Source organism: Petaurus breviceps, unplaced genomic scaffold, assembly GCF_028583685.1.
Source record: "Petaurus breviceps papuanus isolate PSGF00001 unplaced genomic scaffold, PetGlider_PUasm1.0 90823, whole genome shotgun sequence".
Lineage (NCBI taxonomy): Eukaryota > Metazoa > Chordata > Mammalia > Diprotodontia > Petauridae > Petaurus > Petaurus breviceps.
In genome coordinates this window covers 23433497-23458194 of record NW_027187352.1, presented here as the reverse complement: position 1 = coordinate 23458194, position 24698 = coordinate 23433497, and the positions used below count along the sequence as shown (strand labels likewise).

General features: G+C 36.3%; 1 protein-coding gene across 3 annotated transcripts in view; it reads left to right on the top strand.

The window, feature by feature from the left end:
- NOX4 (NADPH oxidase 4) overlaps positions 1–24698 on the top strand; it is a 258114-nt gene that overhangs the window by 129302 nt on the left and 104114 nt on the right. For all 3 annotated transcript variants that reach the window (XM_069071048.1, XM_069071047.1, XM_069071049.1), the window contains one exon: positions 7381–7441. In XM_069071048.1, the coding sequence (XP_068927149.1) occupies positions 7381–7441 (61 nt within the window). The remainder of the gene's footprint in view (positions 1–7380; positions 7442–24698) is intronic.

The following is a 24698-nucleotide window of genomic DNA, read 5'->3' as shown; positions in this document are numbered from 1 at the left end:
GCTATGTAAGAGTTTGTTGTTTTTGTGTGTTTCTGTCTGATGACTGAGTAGCAGTCACTTCGCTGCCCCCTCTTTCGGTTGGTATTTTTTTGTAGCCCTCCCCACCCCCTCCCCCCCCCCCCCCCCCCCGCACTTGTATTTTTAAAAACTCTGGTAACCCAACAATTCTGGCAAGAGGTGATGAAAAATTCCTTCAGGGGGAATGACCTGGAGCACAGGTGCAGGCCCTTTAATTTAAGGTGTCCGTCTGGAAGGGAAGGCCTTCTCAAAAGAACATATAGTTTCTTCTCTGCCTATCCTTAAAAAGCTCCTCATATCTGAAAGAAGGAGAATCTATTTCCAAGAGTTCCACTATGCTAAATATATATCTTTGTGCTGCTTGGTTGTAAATTTAAGACCTGGGTGCTTTAGTGCATCAGAATAGAATAGATTCTGAATCTGGGGAGGAAACAATTGGTATAATCACAGTAAGAAAGATCATCCTCCCTCCTAGTGCCAAGTTGGCCTCGTATGTTTGCCAGATAACCAGTTGCAAAGGAAAAGCAGAGAAGGTGAAGGAGTCACTTCATGACCTACCAGCAAGCATCAGTGTTGGCAATGACACTTGTGTAGCATTGGACAGTGGTGTGTAGCCCCACAATAGTACTTTTTTTCTTGTTTATGATTTGAAACTGATATGGCCCTTTCACTTTGTTTATGATATAGTGCTTTGTGTCTGACCATGCAATCACCATCTAGTCTGAAAGTGAGAATCTAGTGTATGAAGGAATGGAAGAGGGACCCCAGACTAATACCTGTTTAATGAATTGGTAGGCCAAAAGCATCAAGAGTTGCCATGCTATGGAGATGACATCTTTTTTTTACCTTTACCAGATAGGGTTATGCACTTCACTAAAACTTTACGATTATTCATGGACTCTATTGATCTTGCCCACCAGGTCTTTGGAGGCCAGAAGTCAGAGGATAGATTGTAAGAATTAGGAATTAATTATAACATGCTGGCAATGACTGGAGAGGTCTTCTCACAAAATATATACTAGCTGCTTTGCCTGCTTCTTGGCATCTCCTAAAATCTTTCAAAACTGATGTCAACCTTAGTGGGAGGAAAAAATGTCTACCTCCAGTTACTGAGCTGGGGTTTTCAGACAGGTTAAGGTCCACTGGAGCTGCACTCATTATTGTATCTTTAAAGGCACCACTATTTAAGAGCTATGGCCTAATGTATGCTTGAGTTCTAGGTGTGTTATTGTATCATAGTAGAACTGATTTTGAGTTTCTGCCCAGGCCAAAACCCAAATGTGAGACTTCATATTTAATCCTGTTGAATTTTATTTTATTACATTCACCCCAGTGTTCTCGCCTGTCAAGATGCTGTATGTTATTAACGTAGCCCAACTTTGGGGTCCTCTGAAAATTGTATAAGCCTACCAACCATACCTTTATCCAACTCCCTGATAAAAGTGCTCACCAGAGCAGGGCCACTTAATTAATGTAAGCTATTTATTACTGAAATTTTCTTAATCTGAAAAACAAACACATTGGTTTTTAAAGTCCTTTTTCATCCTCCCTGTTAGTGTCATCCTTTTATAGAATGCTCAGATATGAGCAGCATTGAGCAACTTTTTTATTTTGCTATTCTTCCATAATCAGCCTGTATTTTAATGTGCAATGTTATAAAACGATGAGTCATTGAACACATTTAGAACAAAACACCACACGAAACAAATCATCAGAAAATGAATTAGTTTTTCTCCAGAGCATTTGAGATTCTTTTCTACCTGGTCCATTGTCACATAGTAATTATTTCCCACTCACTATTTCTTTTACCTCTACTAGAGGTCTGAATTATCTTAGACTTTGCATGAAGGTAAACAAGACCCAAACAAATTTTGTATTTCCAAGGAAACTAGAGGAAAACTCTGTCTTGAAAATCATCCCTCCTTCTCCTCCACCTCCCTCATGTAACACACCCCTCCCCCATCACTCCAAGCAAAGTTTAGAAATTAACATCATTGGCATTTTTCTCTTGGGTAGCTTTCTAAATCCTAATGAAAAGCAGATCTGGATGCCGTGAAAGAGTAATTAAGTTACTTGATTATGTTTTAAAATAAGTCAGTGAATCTAACATTATTGGTATGGGGGAGTCATTTAAACATTGACTTTAATTTTCTTTCATTACTTTTTCAAAGAAAACATCATGCTAAAGGTCTTTTTTTTGTTATTCACATAGTACCCCCTTCAAATTGGCTACTGATCCTTTTTTCAATTTGCCTTGAGGGGAATTAACAAGTTTTCTGCAGTTGATTAAGACCATTTCAAAGTATGTCTTTCAGTTATCTCTAGATTTTTAAAGAGTCAAGGGAAGGAAGGAAGTGAGGGAAGGGAGGGAAGAAGGAAGGAAGCAAGGAAAGAAGGGATTGAAGGAGGAACAATGGACCTTGGTATGACCACTAGCTTTATAGTTGGGCAATATGTGTTCATCTTCACAGCATAGGACTTGTGTGACCTTGGACAACTTACTTAATATCCCTGGGCTTCAGTTTCCTTATCTATAAAATGAGCTATTTGAACTAGATAGTGAGTCTATAATCCAATTATCTTTTCCCTTAAGTTTTAGATGGACCAAACTATGGACTATATTAATAATTGTCACATTTACATGACAATTTACAGATAAGCCTTTCCAATGGACTGCCTCATTTAAACTTTTAAGTTGAGGGAGATTATCCCTGTTTTCAAGATGAAGAAATTGAGACTGCAAATTTAAATGATTTAACCAAGACCAGCTAGATTCGAAGTGGTGAACTTGGAAAATTCCAAGGACTTAACTGTAGGCTTGTGCCTCCAAATCCAATGCATTTTGTTTCTGTATAACCTCATTCATATACATTCATTGAGAACTGAGATACTGATTTATTTGTCTAATGGAATGGAAGATTAGAAAAGAATAGATTTCTGTTTGGCCTCTGATGTAATCATTAAAAAAATCAACACATGTTCAGTGCTTTTTCAGTCATGTCTGATTGTCTGTGACCCCATTGGGGATTTTCTTGGCAGAGATACTGGAGTGGTTTGTCATTTCCTTCTCTAGCACATTTTGCAGATGAAGAAACTGAAGCAAACAGTATTAAGTGATTTGCCCAGGGTTACACAGCTAGTAAGTGTCTGAGGTGAATTTGAACTAATGTCTTCCTGATTCCAGGCCCAGCACTCTATCTACTTTACCATCTAGTTGCCCAGTGGTCAATGCCTACTTATCTATATTAATAGAGAGGAGATTAAATGTGGAGAATAGAAAAAGGCTATGTTTCACTTTAGCTTAGTACTCCTCTAATAGATGCTTGTGGAGGGACATTCAGTTACAGAAGCAGGACTGTTTTTATTTTTAATATGCTCTTGGTCAGCAATACTCTTCATAGGCTAGGATAATTGAGAATTGCCTTGAATATGGAGTTGTATTGGTTAGTCTTTTAAAATATAAATTATCTTTAATTGTGTCCCATACTATTAAAACTGCACAAATGCAAAGGGTCAAAATATGGGCAAGGAAATAAAAGAATAACACTTAAGTAGCATGTCATATTTCCTAGTAAATCATCGCTCATCTTTTTCTGCCCAAATTAACATATTTTTCACATACATGTTGTATATAATTGTATTTACCATATATGTCTTCTTGGATGGGATGTAAACTTTTTGAGTACAAAGACTATTTCCTTTTTGGTTTTCTATCCCTTACTCTCCTTTGAAAATTATCTATAATGATCACATTTTTTTAAACTCATTTACTCCTCCTCCTCCTATTACTACTAAAACTATCACCACCATTACTAAGTGGATCATAAAATATTTTTAAAATGTCCTAATGAAAACCTATTCAGTATTAATAATGCAGAGATCCCATTAAACTAAGGTAACTCTAGAAAGAACAATTTTTTTTCACCAATAAGAGAGAAGATTGATAGACATTCTTAGAGTATGTGATAAACAGGTAAAAAAAGGAACAGAAATAGAAATATTTCTGGAATAAGCAGATAACTAAAGGTCTATGACATAACCATTGTCTAATTTAACTGAAAGTCATGTCCTAATGGGGCCTATAAAGTTACTGAATCCCAAGAATGACATCTAAAATCCCCCCATGGATCACAGATATCTTCATGAATTCAGGAACAATATATTGGCAAAGAAGAACTGAGCAAATGACTGAATCCTATGGATTTCCTTGTGGTATAAAGTTTGTATCTGGCCATAAAGTTGAGGGGAAAAAGCCCAGAGGGGGTGTTACTCCCATTTCTATACCATTCCTTTGGAATGTAGACATTGTCAGTTAGGAATAATCTTACCCTTTCTCTTTCCATTAGACAGTTCCTATTCCCTAGTCACCACCCTTGACTCTACCACTACATAGAACTTTCTCTGAAAATGTGAAGGGGGAAGGGAAAGATGAGTGAGTGAAATCATGTCACCTTGATTATTATAATTTTCATCATTATAAATGACAACAGCATAAACATTTATTCTGTCCTCACTATGTGCCAGCCACCATGCTAAGTGCTGGATACAGTGCAGCCTTGGCCCATGCAGGAAAACAGTGCTCTAAATCACTTTAGCATGAAGGCTAAAAGGTTTATGTTTAAGAAGCCCAGACTTAGTGATCAATGTAGACTGTACAAATAAATGATGGAAACTATGCTATATCAGGGCAGACTATAAACATTTAGCAACTACTGAACAACTGAAATGATATGACCTGATGGGTAATATTATACATCAGAAATTGCTCACTCTCTTTATTGGAATAACATGACAAATCACCATACAATAAATGGGTTCTGAAAATATCCCAGAGAATCCAACTGCACTGAATCTGGACCATTATCAGAGAACAATATTTTTTTTTTCCATAGAAACATGAACATAAAATTGATCCAATTTTTTTTAAAGCTTAATTTACATTTAACAGTTTTTAAAAGAATTTTTGTTAATATCTTTTGTTTTTATATCACTGATATTTTTAATAAATCTCACCATCCCAAGTAGTTATAATCTTCAAGTTACATGAAATGAAAGTGTTTCAAAGTATAAAGACTTAGCAGAGGAGATCAGAACCATGGAGGAACTAGATGAAGTATTTAACTATGCCATCCTTGTTGGCCTTCTTGCTACTGGAGCTATTTTGAAAATATTTGTAGTAAGTCTACAAAGACTATTTTCAACCCGATGTTTTTATCCCTCAACAAGAGGTCATTATTTTAGCACCCTGTCAAATAGCCCATTGAACATTAAATATAAAAGAATATTGGCAGAATATTGACTTGTTCCATGATTTTTCTATCTGAGCTCCATGGAACAAAAGGAGACTGAGAATAATAATTATAAAAAGACCAAAAGTAACAATAACAACAAAAATGCTCATCTTTGTGATATTTTAAGGTTTGTATAGCATTTCCCTAATAAAACACTCTGAGGGATTTAGAGTGTGTATTACTTACTGCCTACATTTTTACAGATTGGGGCTGGATTTGTGATTTCAGTGGTAAAGAGAGTTTCCAGTGAGGAAATCTCCTCTATCAATGTAGGTGAGTGCCTTAACAGCAACTTATCTTAGAGGGTTGCTTAGAGCACTCAGAGGTTAACTGACTTGTCCATGGTCACATAGTTAGCATAGGTCAGGGGCAAGAGCAGCTCTTCCTGATTTGGAGGTCAGTACTCTAGATGCTCTACTTTGATGCATCTTTTACATGTGTAATGTAATTTACATGTGTAATGTAATTAAAAAAAGATATGTATATTACTGCAAATAAAGGGTCTACAGATCTATTTAGGTACATTATATCATTTGAGATATGCCACACTCCAGCATTGCAGGCAATACAGACTATTATAGAAGAAGAGACAGATTTGCCCAACCTCCCCAACAATTGCCCAACATCAGAAAGTAAATAGAATAATTAAAATATTAGACTAATGAACATTGACTAGGCACTAGGGATACCTATTCACAAGTGAGACAGTTCTTCTCTGTTAGGAGCTTATACAAATGTATGTGAAGAAGGTAAAAATAATTTTTGGCAAAGTTGATATTTGGAATGTTAATTTAGCAAATGAGATGGAACAGCCCTGTTGATTTGAAATTAAACAAATAAATATGAAAGAAAAATAATGGAGTATTTCTACATAATTAAATAAGAAAAGGGGATGATTGCTTTTGAGCTTTTTTGATTTCCTATTGATGGTTTTTTATGTCGTTAGAAAAACCCTCAATAAAAACAAACACAAGTTTTGAAATACAGGTTACATTAATTCTGATTCTTAAAATGTGAAGATTATAGGAATTCTCGTTATCATCTGACTTTCTTTGACAAGTAGTCATTAATACTACAATTTCCCCTCCCAAATTGCTCTTCTAACCAAGATTTCACCTATGTGGTTTCAATTAGTTTATCTCATATCTTTATTTTTCTATCTTTCTTACTGTCTCACTACTGTTCAGTACCTTAATCTGATTCTGTCACCACAGTTAGTTTGTGTGCCCTGGACTCTCTCTCTCATTTTGTTGAAGACCTTCAGAAGCACTATCAGTTTCTATGCATTTTTCTTCCTTGTCTATGCCTCTATTCCTTAGTTTGCTTGAGGTTTCAGAGAACCATATTTTCCCTTGTATCACATTCTTGGTCTTCTGTTCCTATCAAATTTCCACCCCCCCTCTCCTCTTTTGTCCCCATCTTCATGAGATTGCACTAATTTTATCATCATCATCATCATCATCATCATCATCATCATCGTTATCATGCCCATAGCACAGTTTGCTCCTCAGCATTGTTAGGAGTGGAAGTGAATGCAGCTATACCAATAGGCATTCACTTATCACATTTAGGGAGAGCATATTATGATGCTGAAAATGAATGGTGTTGGTGAGAAGAAAGCAGAAGATGATGTGGGTTTTTATTTCTGAGATTTTAATAACATCTGTATTTGGACTAATTGGAAAAAATGGCCTCTTTTCATTTGTGGTATAAAATAGTTACTTAGGCCAGTGGGCATACAATCAGCAAATAATGCTTTTTAATAAGAGTTATAGCAACTGTTTAGAATTTAATATTATTTTGTGTAGTTATTTATATATTTGGAAAGGAAAATGCTTAGCTTTTCTTTTGGAATCCAGAGTAAACATATTTTAGTTGACTGCATTTTTTACGTGTTTACTTTGTTATTTGTTTTAAATAAGAATTTATATAGAATTTAATGTTTTCTCCCTTGCTTTTCATTTTTCTATTGATTTGGGATTTTTCTGCATGAAGAAAATTTGTTTCAATGTTAATTGGATATTCCATTATCCTTCAGAATAGATTGATGCTTTATTTATTTATTTTTTAGTGCCCAACTGAAACCAAAGCAATATTTGGGGTTCATCTGAAAATAGTTGGAGACTGGACAGGTATGTAGAAAATTCACTTTGGGGCCCAGAATTGAAGGCATTTGGAAACAAGTATCTTCACTTGACAGTGAAGAATAATCAATACTCTTATTTATCCATTCACTAATCAAGTGATTAATTAAATCATTCATTTATTCACTCATTCCTCCATTTAATTATTTTTAATGTATTCATTAATTTATTTACTTATCCATCTATCCATCCATCTCTATCTATCTGTAGATCCATTTTTATCTTTCTGGACCTTTTCCCCCTCTATCAATTGTAGGGTTTATAGGAATGTGTCATTATGCTTTTTGGTATTGCATTCCTCAACAAATGTTTATTGTATAAATACTTTGGTGGCTTCAAAGAAGTCATGAGATATGGGGCTTACCTTTGAGCTTAGAATCTAGTTAAATAGAAACACAATGTAGTTTGTAATTATTTCTAGACTAATGATCCAGCTAAAAAGTGCTGTTGGAGTTCAGAGGAGAGGAAGACATAGGAAAGGAAAAAGGAAAAGGAAAGGAAGAAAAGAAAAGAAAGGAAAGGGAAGGAAGATGAATGGAATACAAAGCACAGGTATAAAAGGACTAGTTGTGGAAGAGCAGAGAAACACCTGTTTGGAGAGAGAAAAGAATGTCCAGTGGTGTCAATAACAGTAGATGGGTCCAATAAGTTTAAAGAATGAGAAAAGACCATTAGATCTGACAATTAAGAGAATGTTAGTGATTTTGGAGAGATGATTAATTGAAATAATGAGGTGGGAAGACTGATTAGTGAGAGTTAAGAAGTGAGAGAAAAGGCAGTGGAGATAATGAATTTAGACAACTGTTCCCCAAAAGTTTAAGAAAGGGAAGAGAGACATAGGAGTATATCATAAGAGTATGTAAGTACATTTATAAATGAACCTATTGTCTTCTCCCTTAGAATGTGTGCTGCGTGAGGACAGGGACTATTTAACTACTTTTTCCTTTGTATCCCTAATGTATTTCTTGGCACATAGTAGTTACCTAATCAATTCTTGTTGACTTATTATTATTATCATCAAAAATATAGTTTTGTGTACATCAATAACTGATAACTCATGTTTCTACTTTCACCTCTTTATAAAACCTGATTCATTTGCCTTCCACATGACAGAGGGCTAGATAACAGAATTCTACTATTACATAAAGCTCTAAGGGATTTCTACCAGCTCAAGAGATTCTAGAAGGCAATTTTCCTTTTCATGATGAGTTTCACATTTCCCCAGGTGAAGAAACCAGGTATAAGCTCAAGAACAAAGCTTTTCAGAACTGTTTTGAGGTCTCATCTCAGTTACTTTTCCACATTTTCAACTGATAAAAATTGCACAAATTCTTTGGGGAGATAAATATCAGTTGGAGCTCATCTTCAAGTCTGATTTTAGATTTGCCTGGACGCTTCAAACCTGGGAAATATATCTTTGGGTTTTGTTTTAGCTCCTTCCCTGAAGCTTTCTTTGTTCCTTTATATGTTTCTTCTAATTCACCTACCTTCACTGGCTTAGATTTCCTGAGCAGATATGAATAATGAAAACCAAAAAAAAAATTTCAATTCTACAGCACAGACTTTTGGGGGTGGTAATGGTCAACAGAGAATCTGTGCAATACCTCAAAAACTGGAGTATTAGAGAAGTAATAATAGTACTTCAACTATGGGGGCAGCCAGGGGGAACAAGACTGAATCAGGAAGACTTGAGTTCAGGCTTTTCTCAGTCACTTACTAGGAAGGCAAATCACTTCATCTTCCCATCCTTGTTAACTTATCTGTAAAATGTGGATAATAATAATGTCTACCTCACAAGGTTATTATGTGGATCAAATGAGATAACATGTAAGGAGCTTTGCAAATCTGAAGCCTTTAGATATATCCTATTTATTATTAGTCATATATTTATTGTTATCCAAAAGTCAAATCAATGGATAGCTGACTGGTGCAGTGAATAGAGTGCTGGACTAGGAGTCAGGAAGACTCCTCTCTTTCCCAGTTCAAATCTGGCCTCAGACACGATCTAATTGTGTTATCTGAGGCAAGTCACTTAACCCTGTTTGCTTCAGTTACTTCATTTGTAAAATGAGCTAAAAAGGAAATGGCATACTAGTCCAGTATCTTTGCTAAGAAAATGACAAATGGGTCATGAAGACTTGGATATGACTGAAAAATACATAAACTACAACTGTCACTAAAAACCAAGTGAGAGCAATCTGTACTTTTTCATATAGACTGAAATATAGAGAATGAGAAAAATGCTTATAATAATGATTAGGTTAAAAATACACACAAATAATTTCCTACATCAAAAAATATACAAAGAATATCAGAATATAAAAGCAAAGCCTCACAGTACAGACTTTATTCTCCCCTCCTAGCCCCATTCTACTACTACCTAGTTACCTGCCTTTAAATTATCTTGAAAAAATATTTTAATGTTACTGAATTTACAAAAAATATATCACTTGAAAAATAATTCTGTAACCTCATCATCTCTCACTTTAATTTAATCCTACTGGAGAACATGATACTCTCATTTTCTTTTGCATTTTTCTTATAGAAAAATGCCATGGAGTAAAGGCATCTTGCAAATTGTATGATCCTAAGGAAAGTGTTGAATCTTAGTTCAGTGTTTTCCTATTTGATGCTACCTTGGTTGTTTAACGTACATGTCAGACTTTCATTTGACACACTCCATATAAATTCCAGGCATTCCAATTCAGAAGACATATTTGCTCATGTTACCTTTTAAATATAACTGAATACTCCTTTGAAGACAGCAATTTACCTCATGGTCTTACACATAAAAAAATAGGTTTAAGATTATCAAAAGAAAAAATGAATTTTATTTTTGACATAATGATTTACTAAATTTTTACTCTGACAAAGTTCATTAAATATACGCAGACAAGATTATGTAGAGATGCTTAAGATCAAAGAGTATAGTAATTTACAATATTGTTCTTTAAAAAAAGTCAAAGATTATGCAGTTAATTTTGTAGGATTGTAGAGATTTAGAGCTAAAAGAGATTGTATAATGTCTTGTTTTTCTACATCAAATAGTGCTTTTTGGATTAAATATTTTAATCAAATGAGTATTTCTCATAAATTGAGTTTGAGTGGTTAGTATTTTGGATCTGATGGAAAACATTAAGATGGCAAGTTTCATACCTAGGTTATCCTCCCATGTCCTGGAAGGGGACTTGATGGTAACAAAATATTTTAGAAGTAACCACAGGACAAAAAGGGATTCGATTCTATGTTTTGTTTGATTTCAACCCTTATTTTGATTTTTCTCTTGAATTTCCCATGCTAATGACATCTGAGAGCTTTGAGCATTGAGATATGTCTCAATTCCTTCTCTTCTCCAGTTCTCTTTAATAAGGAGAATTACCCTGTTCTTTTCCAGTAAACTAATGTGGGTGCATACCCATTTACACTTTCTTTCCTGCCTTTGCTGAACTTGGAAACTTCTCCCTATGGTCAAAATCTATTTTTGATTTATTCTAATAGCTCAAAAAGTATGATTGTGAGTGCTAGTAGGGGAAGAGTATGGTTGGAAGCTGTAATATATTTGAAATAAGAAGAACCAAGTTTGAATCTGCCTCCATCATTTATTGGATATATGACAGAAGATAAATCCCAACTTCTCTGGGCCTCAGTTTTCTTCATCTGCAAAATGGCATGAATACTTTCTCAAGTCATTCCCCAAGAGTACTGTGAGGGAAGCTCTTTCATAAAGTGTAAATTACTCCATAAATCTTTTATTTTTATTGATTTTTTTGTTTAATAATCACCTTTATTTCTTTTTTTAAACAATAGTACCGTGTTTAATAACAAATTACTGAGAAAAATACTTCCTTTAGAATTATGGGAAATTGGAAAGCAGTTTGGTATAAATTAGGATTTGATCAGTAGGTTTATCACTTTTATTTCTGAATAAAGCTTATACCTATGCCTTCTCTACCACCACCTCTCCTCAGCAAGCTTCTCTATATGATAGACTAAAAGAAAAAAAAAAGAGGGAAAAACAATTCAGTAAAACTAACCAACATATAAACCAAGTCTGACAGTTTCTGCACTCCTAGATTCAGTCCTCCAACACTGAAAAGAAGGAAGGGAGGCACTTTTACTCATTGTGAGCTGCTAATGTTATACTATACAGTCAAGAGTATTGACTGAAATGGGAGTCTGGAGGGAAAGATTCTAGTCCTGACTCTGCCTCTATCCAGTCCTTTCCATGTCAGCTTTCTGTGAATTATATGACTAAAGGTTCCTTCCTGCCCCTAAATTCTATGAATATGCTTCTCTGAAAAGTTCTTAGATTTCCAATGTTACCTTCCTAATAACTCTAGTACTGTCATGGAGAAGCTGACCCAACAATAGCTATGCTGATGAGTGCGAGAGTGCCTAAAGGCTCCCAGAAGGCTCAAGATAGGAATCATCATTTAACTGCCATTCCATTCAGTTCACCAATGGTCAAGACACTGTGGAAGGCTCTGATGATACAAGGACAGAAACAGCAAATACCTACTGCAGAGGGTTCTTGGGAGAAATAAAATATTTTGGAAGTCTTAAAGTACTAAATGTATTTCATTTATTCTCTTCCCTTTGGGTTCAAAAATTTTCCAGAATGCATTAACTATTAATTATCAGGCAGTGTCTCTAATCCCTGCTCTTAGGGAATGACTCAGTGAACTCTGGGAGCTTCTTGGAAAATAGGATATTATGATAGGACTTTATGCTAGTAGCTTGGGGTTTGAACTTTCAGTCATGTCTATCTCTTTGTGACCTCATTTGGGGTTTTCTTGTCAAATATATTGGAGTAGTTTGCCATTTCCTTTTCCAACACATTGTACAGATGAGGATACTGAGGCAAACAGGGTTAAGTGACTGACCCAGTGTCACATAGTTAGCAAGTGTCTGAAATCAGATTTGAATTCAGGTCCTCCTGATTCCAGGACAAGTACTCTATCCACTCTGCCACTTAGTTGCCCCATACTAGTATTTTAGGGATTCCTAAATACTTGCTCTTTTGAGTCACTGGCTTTCAGATTGATTCTTATGTATCTTGGTTAAAAGTCTCCTGAAGACTCTTTTCCCTCATTTTAATGTGAAGTCAGATTCAGGACAATTTTTTCCAACAGGAAGGACTTAATTTTTATTAGTATGCACACTTTTATATTTCTTTGCTGATCCTTCTATGTCCCCTTCTAATTGATACCATCTTAATCTATTTCACCAAAGGAGGATCTATTTGAAGGGACGAAAACTTTTTACATTTAAACTGAAACAGATAAAGTATAAAATTTTATACAAAAAACTGAAGGAACCCAAAGCTTATATTCAGGCTAGTATGGTATTTAATCAAACTTTTGGCTAGTCATCAGGTCCCCTTCATGTGGGATTTCTGGATAATCATCAAATTCCTGCATTCCATAATGTCTGTCTACGTGATCCCTTGTTGTCTCTCCAAAAAGTCTTTTGGGTTGAAATGACATTTCGTTGTTGTTTCAGAATCTATCATTCCCCTGAGATGAAACCACATGGTGAATTTTCAGTTTTGGCTTACTTATGTTTTTATTCATCCAAAATTCCTATCAGTCTATTCCTTGGATTAATTTATTCTTGTCTGATCATGTCATATGGTGATATTTTAATGGTCTTTACTAGATGGCTCTGTAAAGGCAGTAACCAAAATGTGAAAGTACATGTTATGTGTGTGTGTTTGTGTGTGTGTGTATGTGTGTGTGTGTGTGTGTGAGAGACAGAGAGAGAGAGTGTCAGTTCATTTGTTGTTCTTGTGCTGTATATTAATGAGAAGATTAACATCAGTAAACCATACACTGAGGTAATGTATTATGATATGGTTTTATTTCCATCAGAAAAAGATTCTATCTGTGCAACATTTAATGTCATTGCTCTATAGTAATCAGAATGAGTACATGGCAGTACTTGAATGACGGATCATTGATTTGGGGCTGGAAGAAACCTCAGGGGCCATCTAGTCAAACCATATCATTTTACTGATGAAGAAACTAAGGCCCAAAGATCATAGTTGTGCTCAGGGTCATAGATGTAGTAGGCTGAAGATGAACTCCAGTATGATGTGGTGGAAAGAATGATGGGTTTGAAATTAAGTAAGATTTGAACATGGGTCCTCTGAAGCCACAACTTTTACCTTTCCTATCATATTTTTCTGCCTTGTCAGAAAACACATATTTCAACAAGGACTACATTTCAAGATAACATCTTTAACACAAAGTGGGACTCTTTGTGCTTCCAAAATAGAAAACTATTGATTGATACAAAATGGTCTTCTAATAATCTTTCTGAGCCTCAGTTTCCACATTTGTAGAATGAGGATAATATTACTTCACATGGTTGTTGTAAGCCTCCAATTCAGTAAGGTATGTAAAGCACAATGTAAATGCCAATCTTTTTTTTTTTTTTTTAGAAAATTTATTTTTACCTCAATGGCTTGCATAGCATTCTGGCACCTTCAAGATGACCTCTATGTAGATAACTTCCAAAGCTCTAACTTTAGCCCTGACTTCTCTTAGCCATGAATTTTCAACTCTTGCTGCTTATGGGGCATTTCTACCAGTGTGTCCCATCAATACCTCAGGCTCAACTACTTGAGAACATTTCCTTTCTCTAAAACTTCTGTTTCCTTTTGACTTCACTGTTTCTCTCTGTGCTATCCCCAGTGATTCATTCTCTCATATTTGAAACCATGGTATTATTTGTTATTATTGCTATTATTATCTTTTAAAAATTATTTTACTCTTTCTTCTCCTTTAACTTTTGTATCTCTTTCCTACTGATACTACTACCACATCATATCTTGCATCTGAATCTTCTTCCTTCTTTCTATTGGCACTAGCCTAAGAGAAGTCCTTATTAGTGCCTCATTAGATTGATGCAAATGCTTCTAATAGGTCTTTCTGCATTATATCTTTCTGTTTTTCCAATCCATACTTTGATCTGCTCCCAGAATAATTTTTCATATCCATAGATCTACTCATGTCACAGGTAGTTACAAATATTGTCACTGAGTAAAATTCAGACTTTCTACCTTAGCATTTAAGGCCTTCCACAATCTGGAAATGATTTCCAGAAAAATTCTTCTGACATCCCATTCCATCTAATTTAGCATATTTTTGCTATTTTCTATACACTTATTTATTATTTGTTTTGTAGTTATTTATATAAATGCCAGAGACATTAAACTCTAGGAGGGTAAGGACTCTTTCGTCCTCAGACCCTGGTTATAGTTGCATATATACACAATGAAAATTCAAGAAAAGTGTATTGAATTGCATTTGAAATTAACTATTGATTTGAATACCCATGAATCTATTAGGGGAGGCTTTATTTTTTGGGGAGAAGGAAGATAACTTAAAATAAATCCCCATCCTACATTGCCTGCATTAACAGTCAGGACAATATTCCTAATTTCTTTTTTCTGCACAAGACATCTTAGGGACTAGGAATGAGGAGGAAGTAGGAAAGAGGCCCTGGGTTTCTCAAAATGAAATCCTTTGGGATTTTACCTTCTTTTTTGAAATTACCTTCAGAGTTACTTTGACAGCCAGTTTTGCTGTAATAAGTGTCTAACTTCCCTAGGGGGACTACTTTGGGGAGTAAATAATAATTTAGCTTTATTAGTTTTGTTATCTTTAATCAATTATAGTATTACAGATTTAAGCTGAAGGGAAGATATTAGTCTCATTACTGTATTTCATAACTTCAAGTTAGTAAAAAAAAAACTAAAGCAATTATGAACAGTTTTTATTAGTTAATATTTGGTAGTACTGAAACAACTGCCTTAAGAATGCTCAACATGTGAACCTCCTTCCAAATAAAACTACTTTTTCTTCTTAATTTCTTCTATACAGAAACAATTCACTTTGTGTATTACTGAGAATTATTGTTTATTATAATTTTATTGAATATAGTATAGTTGAGGGATATGTGACTATGGAGAGATGGGCTGCCTCAGTCAGGTAAATCTCAGTTTCAGTCCTGCCTTTGACACAAATTGGCTTCTGTGCTACTCTGGATAATTCCCATAAATTCCTACTTATACAAAAGTGGCACTTTACTGCCTTGTCAGAGCATGGATGTGACCCCGGGTCCTCAAAGCTTATTCTAATGGAGTTCCTATTTTTTTTAGTGTCTACCAGTTTAGAAAGGCTTTGTATATACATCCTGTAATAGCTGGTGTCTACTAAATGAGGATCAGTATATCTAAATACCAAAAGGCTCATTGCCAGAAAGTTGGTAAATACATGCTTGTAATCACACATACATAAGAGAGTTGGCTAGGGAGTCAGGAAAACCTTAAGTCCAATCTAGTCTGATATATAATGGCTGTGTGACCCTCCGCAAATCACTTAAAATTTCAGTGCTCTGGGCCAGTGGTGTCAGACTGAAATAGAAATGAGGCTACTCTCTGCAGAGGTTTGATTTAGAAAACTGTGTATTAACATTATCTATGTTCTATTGTATTTTTATTTATTTTGTTAAACATTTCCCTATTACATTTTAAAGCATATTTGACACTTCTGCTTTAGGAAATGCTCTGACTTTAAGTTACAGTTAAGGCACTGACATGCTTTGGTTGAAAGAGTTATTCATTGAGTACTCCTTGCACCAATGAATTCATTCACACACTCAAAATCATACCTGAATACACTTATATATATGTGCACCCACACAAATTTATCTGCACATTCCACATTGGAGGCTTGTGTAGACAGACACAGTTCTTACATTCCTAGGGGTTGCATTCTGTTCAGGGCATGTGAAACACATATATGTTTATATATATGTACATATATACATGTATGTATGGATAACTGTGTGTGTATACTTGACATAATGACCCTTGAACTGGACAAAATTAGAATGGTCCTCAAGCTTTTGTGGTCATCTTTCACAGTAATGAAGGTAGAGTAATAGAAAAGCGGGCAAAGATGCTAAGAATGACATCTCTTTTAAACCACATCTAAACATGTTTTGTAATGATTCATTGAAGCACATGGATAAAACAAAATAATCCAAGAAGAGGACCATGCTTCCATTTTATCTAAGCCCTTCATGACCTTGAACTAGTGAATAGAATAGTGCTAGTGAAGAGAATATCCATCCCAGTGACATCGAAGATCCATCAAACAACTGTCATATTGCCATTAATTCCTAATGAATATAAGCTGAGTTTAATCATAGCTGAGAAACCAGAGGCATACTTCTCAGGAAACTTACTGACTTACTTCATCAGGGAAATTAGATGTGCCTTGTGTGAACATTGCCATTTAAATGCCCATCTGTTTTCAGGAGGAAGGATAGATTGTTTTTCCCTTGGTTTCTCGGTTTATGAATGTGAAACTCATGCTGCTATTTTTTAGTAGCTGACAGCTCACTTATAATGCCACTGAGAAGATATAGTGGCTGATTAGTAAGTGACTATAATGCTCTACTTGTCAGGGCACTTCCCCCCCCCCCCTTGGCTACATTTAACAAGCTCAGAGAAAAGGCAGTGGATATGGAATGGGACTGAGGAATGTGCTGTTTAATCAGAAATCTCAATTTCTAAAAAAAAAAAACTAAACAGATTTAATATTTGATGAACCCAGAATATTTTGCTGGTTCCCTTTTGCCAGATGAGTTGTGTATATGTGTGTGTGTTTGTGCATGTGTGTGAAATGAAGATTTAGAGCCATATTTAATTGAACTTTTAGGTGGCATATAAATGCCATATATATATATATAATTGGTCAGGCTTTATTATTGTCTTCTGATATTTACACACACACTAATAGGAAATAGGGCTTATAAACATTTTCCTCAGCAATATATCTTGACCAATGTCAAGAATAATAACATCATATTTTAAATGTGTATGAGTTTGGATTAATATTTTATAAAATCGGATTTAACGTAAAGAAGACAAAAGCAAAAATTTCTTGCCACCATTATAATCATGAAGAGCAATGGACACCTATCTGAAGGTAGCATGACAAGAAGAATGGAGAGCTGACTCCTGAGTCTGGATGATGTCTGATTCACATTGACTGTATGAACCTAAACAAATCACTTACCCTCTCAGTTTACTCTCCCCTCCCCCCCAAAATCTAGTCTAAATTTGTAAATTATAAAACAGCTGTTGAAATGCATGAGTCCAGGGCAGAGTTTCTTTTATTTTTATTTGTTTATTTTTCTTTACAAATGCTTTATTAACTTCTGATTTACATCATTCATTTCTGCCAGATTTTAAGTTACAAATTTTCTCCCCATTTTTCCCCTACCCTGCACCCCAAAATAGCAGTCCCAGAGGATATCCCCTCCTCCAATCTGCTCTCTCCCATATTTTCTCCCATACTCCTTTTGACTTTTCCAGTGGATCTCTATGCCCCAGTGCCTGTATATCTTATTTCCCAATTACATGTAAAATAATATTAATAATATATATATTTGAGTATTTGATTTTAAAACTTTGAATTCCATATTCATTCCCTTCCTCCCTTGTTACCCACCCTTACTGGGAAGATAAGCAGTTCAGTAGAGGTTGTATATGTGTGGCTAATGCAAAACAATAACATAGTAGATATAGTGTAAAAGACTGACTATATTTCCCTCCCTCCTATCCCACCTCCCACTTGTTCTATTCTCTACTTTGATCATGTCCCTTTTCAAAAGTGGGTGCTTCCAACTTCCCTCCCCCCCAGCCTGCCCTCCCTTCCATCATCCCCCTTTCATCCCCTTCTCCCCCCCCACTCTCCTGGAGGGTGAGATACCCTATTTAGTGTGTATTTCATTCCCTCCTCAAGCCAAATTCAATGGGAATAAGGTTGACCCAATCCCTTTTGCCTTCCTATTCTTCCCCTCCATTGTAACCATTTCTCCTTGCCCTTCTATAAGAGATAGGTTACCCCATTCTGTCTTTCCCCATCTCCTCTCATTATATTCCTCTCTCACCTATTAATTTCACCTTTTAAGTATCATCCCTTCCTGTTAAATTGGTCCTGTGCCCTCTATCTATGTATACCTGTAAACATATATACACACATTCACATATGTATTCATATGCCCATATACCCTTTTATATATATATATATATATATATATATATATATATATATATATTTCGATTCCCTTCAACTACTGAGAAAAGCTTCATAAGTTACAATTATTGTTTTTCCATGTAGGAATGTTAACAGTTCAACTTTGATAAGTTCCTTATGATTTCTTTTCCCTGTTTACCTTCTCATGCTTCTCTTGCTTCTTGTATCAGAATATCAAATTTTCTATTCCACTCTGGTTTTTTCATCAAGAATGCTTGAAAGTCCTCTATTCCACTGAATGACCATATTTTCCCCTGAAACATGATACTCAGTTTTGCTGGGTAGGTGACTCTTGGTTTTAATCCCAGGTCCTTGGACCTCAGGAATATCATATTCTAAGCCCTTCGATCCCTCAGTGTAGAAGCTGCCAGATTCTGGGTTATCCTGATTGTGTTTACACAATATTCAAATTGTTTCTTCCTGGCTGCTTGTAATATTCTCTCCTTAATCTGGGAATTCCAGAATCTGGATATAATATTCCTAGGAGTTTTATTTTGGGGATCTTTTTCAGGAGGTGATCGGTGGATTCTTTCAACCTCTATTTTTCCCTCTGGTTCTAAAACATCAGGGCAGTTTTCTTTGAGAACTTCCTGGAGGATGATCTCTAGGTTCTTACTTTGATCATGGCTTTCATGTAGTCCAATAATTTTTAAATTATCTCTACTGGATCTATTTTCCAGGTCAGTGGTTTTTCCCATGAGATATTTCACATTGCCTTCTATTCTTTCATTTCTTTGGATCTGTTTAACAGCATCTTATTTTCTCATAAAGTCATTAGTTTCCATTTGCTCCAGTCTGATTCTGAAGCAATGATTCTCCTCATTGAGCTTTTGAGATTCTTTTTCCATCTGGCAAATTCAGCTTTTTAAGGCATTCTTCTCCTCATTGCCTTTTTGAGCATCTTTTGTCATTTGAGTTAGTCTATATTTTAGGTTTTGATTTTCCTCAGTCAGGCTGTTTACTCTCATTTCATAATTTTCTTGCATCATTCTCATTTCTCTTCCCAATTTTTCTCCACTTCTTTTATCTGCTTCTTAAGGTCCTCTATGGCTTGTAATCAGCTCGTATTTTCCTTTGAAGCTTTTGGTGCAGGAGTTCTGACTTCACTGTCTTCCTCCTGTTCCATGCTTTGCTCCTTTTTGTCTCCAAAATAAGAGTCTAATGTTGGAATCTTGTGTCTGCTTTGTTTCCTTTGCCTGGTCATGTCACCTCTCAGTCACTTGATCCCTGGGCTTTTTGCCACAGTAGGACTCTGCCACCAGACAGGGGAGCTTTTGTTCCAAATGCTGGAGTTTTTTCAGCTGCAGGAGGTATTAGATGGGTGCCCTCTCTGAGGTCTCCAGACACTCTGGCAAGCTGGACACACACCCCAGGACCTCCACCCTAGACTGCAATCCAGATTCAAGAAGGTTAAAGCAAGAGCAATTATCCCTCAGACTGGTGCTTGGTCCCTCTACCCTCTGCAGGCCAGGAGCTGAAGCTGCCACATGGTGCTGACTGTCTGTGCTAGCGGCTCAGGGGCTTCTCGCCCCAGGGCAAAAGCCACGCACTCCCACTTACTGGGTCCCAAAGTCCAGACTTCACTGACCTCTCACTTTGTCCTTCGCATCTATGTGTTGATAAATCTGGAAACGGCCACAGCTGCTGCTGATCTGTAGTCCCTCTGGCCAGTGGCTGGTCAGGCCCTCCCTGGGGCTAAAGCCTTGGTATGGGGCTGGGCTTGGCTCCCAGAGCACTGTGCTGTCTTATTCCTGCTGGCCTGCTGGGTTGTCCTCAGTGGGAGGTTAGCTTCTCTGTGTCATTTTGTGGGTTCTGCAGCTCCAAAGTTTGTTCAGAGTACCCTTTTTACATGGATTGGGGAAGGTGGAAGCTGGAGCAGTGGGGAAGTCCTGCTTCTACTCCGCCATCTTCCAGGGCAGAGTTTCTTAACCTTTTTATGTGTCATGGATTTCTTTGGCAGTCTGAATAAAGTCTTTGGATCCTGTCTCAGAATATTTAAAAAAAAAACTTATAATTGAAGGAAATGCTAATTTTTAGAGATTAGTGAAATAATGATATAATATTTTTCAATCCATGTTTGCAGACACCTTGACATTATCCTTCTCTTCCTTGAGGGCCTGTGGACCCCAGGTTTTGAACCTTTGATTTATGAAGTTTCCTCATCAGGGGTTCCCTATACAAATTAAATTGTAAATCTGGTGCAAAAGAAGAATAAACATTTCTTGAACATCTCCTGCATAACAGGTACTGTGCTAAGTGCTTTACAAATACTCTCATTTGACTTTCTCAACAACTCTGCAAGGTAGGTGATGTTATCCTCATTTCACAGTTGAGGAAACTGAGGTAGCCAGAGGTTAAGTGACTTTCCCAGGGTCATAACTAGGTGCCATGATAGATAGAGCACTGGGCTTTGAATCATGTTAATTTCCTTATCTGTAAAATAAGCTGGAGGAGATGGTGAGAGTGTCTGAGGTAAGATTTGAATTTAGTTTTTCCTGACCCCAGACTTAATGTTTAATGAAAAACACAGCGCAACACCAACACCAGCCCTTCCTTTCCACAGCCCCCTCCCCCCAGTTCTATACATTAAGCTCAGTACAAACTAATGTAAATGGATATAGTTTACATTTAGGGCTGCGAATAAAGGTGCCCATCAAGCTATTGGCGATAGACCAACACAGGGGGTGGGGGGATAGTCACACCATTATTCAAATTAATATGCAAGTATGATGTTTTCATTTTATACCTTCAAAGAGTTTTTGTGATTAACAGGCAGAGAGTCAAGGGAAGTTAAAAAACTGGGACAAACATAATGCCCTTAAACAGGAATCAAAGAAAGCAACCATTAAACAGGCCAAACATCAAAGCCACAAATCCTAGAGACTAGACTAGAAAATGTCTGGGTCTGGGAGCAATAGGTCTGAGGCCAAATTTGTGTGTGTGTGTGTGTGTGTGTGTGTGTGTATGTCTGTACATGTGTGAGCATGCATGTGTGTATGCATGCTTACACATGCTGAGGGGAATGAATGTAGGGCCTCACCATAGAGGTTGTGGATAAAAGAAAATAAAGCAAAATGAGGCAGAAGAAAGTGCCCTTCATGGTAATTGGCTTCATGTATATGAATCAGCTTCATTTTCTGATGGCTCTAGCTGGAACCTCTTAAGTCTTTTAGCTCTCTTTCCCTCTCTACCCCCTTAGCTGAAGGAATTGAAAATGTGAGTTCAGACAGTAATTGCTTCTAGAGGAATGTGAGCCTTAAGTCAGGATTAATTGTCACTTTCTTCTTGTAACTATTTTTAAGTAGTAAGAGAGGAGGTGGAATTTCAGAACTGATGGAATGACAGGAGGAAGAATACTTGGAGTAGGTAAGTCACAACTTCCAGGAATGCAGATTAGGAGAGACTTGAAGATGGAACAAGATAAAGAGAGTCTTGGGGATAATTGCCTGGCAGGACTGGAGAGATTGGTTAGGAAGAAATGAAAATAAGTATGAATGTATGAACACTCTAGAAATGTTTTATTAATGTGTTTTTATACTATATTCATTCTCCTATATTCCATATTGCTTCGTTCCCTATCCTACAGGTTAAAAATATGTGAGGAAAGGGGACAAGGGGAAAAGGTAAACAAAGCATTCCAAGACAGTGACTTTAATTAAAAGTATATTTAGCATTCCTCACCCTTCAGAGGCCATTACCTCTTCAGGGAAATGAGAAAAGTGTGCTCTAATGTCGGTCAGCTCAAACCAATTATTCATCTATAAATTCTATCTGGTTTTCATTGTCCTTTGGTACTGTCTTCACTTACTTTATTACATTCATTTTAAATTTTGTTTGCTTTTTGCTTTCTGAGCTTTGGATTGGTTCATGAGCTTTCCTATGTATCTTTGACTTCCTTTTATTTATAATTTCTTATAGCTTACTAATATTTTGTTGCATTCTTATACCACAATTTTTTCAGCTGTTGCTCAGTGAACACTTGTTTTTAGTTTTTTTTTTTTAATTTTTTACTATTGTAGAAAGTGCTACTATTGCTATTTTGAAGGTGTATATAATCTTCCTTTCTGTCATTGATCACTTTGGATTATGCCCCTTGGTGGAATCTTGACTATGAGTTTTCTAGCAATTTTTCTTAGATGATTGCAAATTATTTTCCAAAATGGTGTAGAATGTTCACAAGTCCATTGAAACTATTTTAGAGTGATTCCCCATAGCTCTTCTAATTTTGACTGTTTTCTTTAGTGGAAGGGATTCATTTTCAGGTATAAGTTCAATTGATGGTTTTACTGAAGTCATTTGCAAGTCTGAAAACTTATATTCTATTGTCTTCAGCAATATGATTTAAGGGAAATGACATGCTCAGTGTGAGGATGAACATGGGCAAAAATGAGCATAAGTGGTAGGATTTGAATTCAGTCCTTCTGACTCTACAACCAATACTCTTTCTACTGTCCCATGCTTCCTCCTTAGACTTTGGGTTTAACTGATGGACTCTTGGTTTCTCCTGTCAAACATCTTAGCACTTTGTATGGGCAGCATTTATGTGATACTTTTCCATGCTTCCTCTTACTGTAGTGATTTGTAAACATCTTTTCTTCCTTACTACGTGATAAGGTTCTTAGTATGTCTTTTACATCCCTGTAACAATTGCCTCCATCCCTTCCTTATAATAAGGCCTCAGTAAATATTTATTGAGTCTTTTTATTAAGCAGTTATATCCCTCTTTGTATATGGATCTGAGATATAGACTGCCAGCTGCTGCCCATGGTCATAGAGGTAGTGTCAAAGCCAGAATTTCAGTGTTTTTTTAGATCTTGCTTCCAGGTTCAGAGATTTTTACTATACCTCTTAGTCTCTGAAAATATAGACTGGGCAGGGATAAGAGTAAAATATGATGTCTAAATCACTGCCCGAAGATAAAAGACATTTTCTGATCTATGTGTAACTTCCATGTAAACAGGACCTTTGTTGAACTGTGTATGGAGTGTCATTTGCTCCCTGATACTAATTTGGATTTCTTTCCCCTACTTTTGGTTGCAGCCCGTGCTTCTAAATTCTTTACCACCCCTTATCCTATCCCTCCTCACCAATCCGCCAATCCTGTCTCCCTATTTACTTTTAACAGTGGGTAATAGGTATAAGAAGAGAGAAGGGTTATTGTTGGTGGGAAAGGGAAATGGATGGGAGAGGGGATATTTTTCTGTCTAGGCAAATGAGATTTGTTTTTCATTCACTTGAGTTGTGTCCAACTCTTCGTGACCACAATTGGGGTTTTCTTGGCAAAAATACTGGAATGGTTTGCAATTTCCTTCTCTGCCTCATTTTACAGATGAGGAGATGAAGCAAAAAGGGCTAAATGATTTCCCCAGGGTCACACAGCTAGTAAATGTTGGAGGCCAGATTTGAACCCAGAAAGATGAGTCTTCCTAACTTCAGACCCTTTGCTCTAGCCACTGTGTCATACTTAGCTTCTCTACTGAAATTTGCCTTTATTTAATTAACTGCTGCTTTAGGGGCTGGTAGAACAGATCTAAGTGCTCATGGAAGTTCTTCAGATGCCTAAAAACAGAGGTCATGTCATTCCTAAGCACTTCCAATCTGGTGCCCTTTCCTTCCCAGACATTAAGGGAGGAGAGAATAATACTTTTGGCCCCAGGCTGGAATAGAAGCGAGAAATGAACAGGCAACTTTAGTGACAGACATAATTAACACATTTCTTTATAGCTTGTACTCTGAGATTTTTTAAAATCATTGAGAATAATCTGTGCCCTTTAAAGTTTTTGCTTCTTTGGAGTGGGACAAGACCTATTAGGATAATAGGGTTGTAGATTTAGAGGTGGAAGGGACCTTACAACTCTCTTATTTTGCAGGTGAAAAAAACAACGGAGTTCTAGAGAGGCCAAGTGACTTAAAAGTAGAACTGAAATTCAAACCTAAATCTGGTCAATCTAACAACATTAGTGTTCATTCAACTGCCCCCAATCTGTGCACTTTTCTCATCTCTGCTGACTCTTAGTTGCCATCTTTTTTTTCTCTCTCTTAGTTGGAGGTAGGTCAGTATTCAGGAAGACTTAAGTTTCAAAATGGCCTTAGACATCTGCTGTCTTAACCTTTGTCTCCCTCAGTTCCTT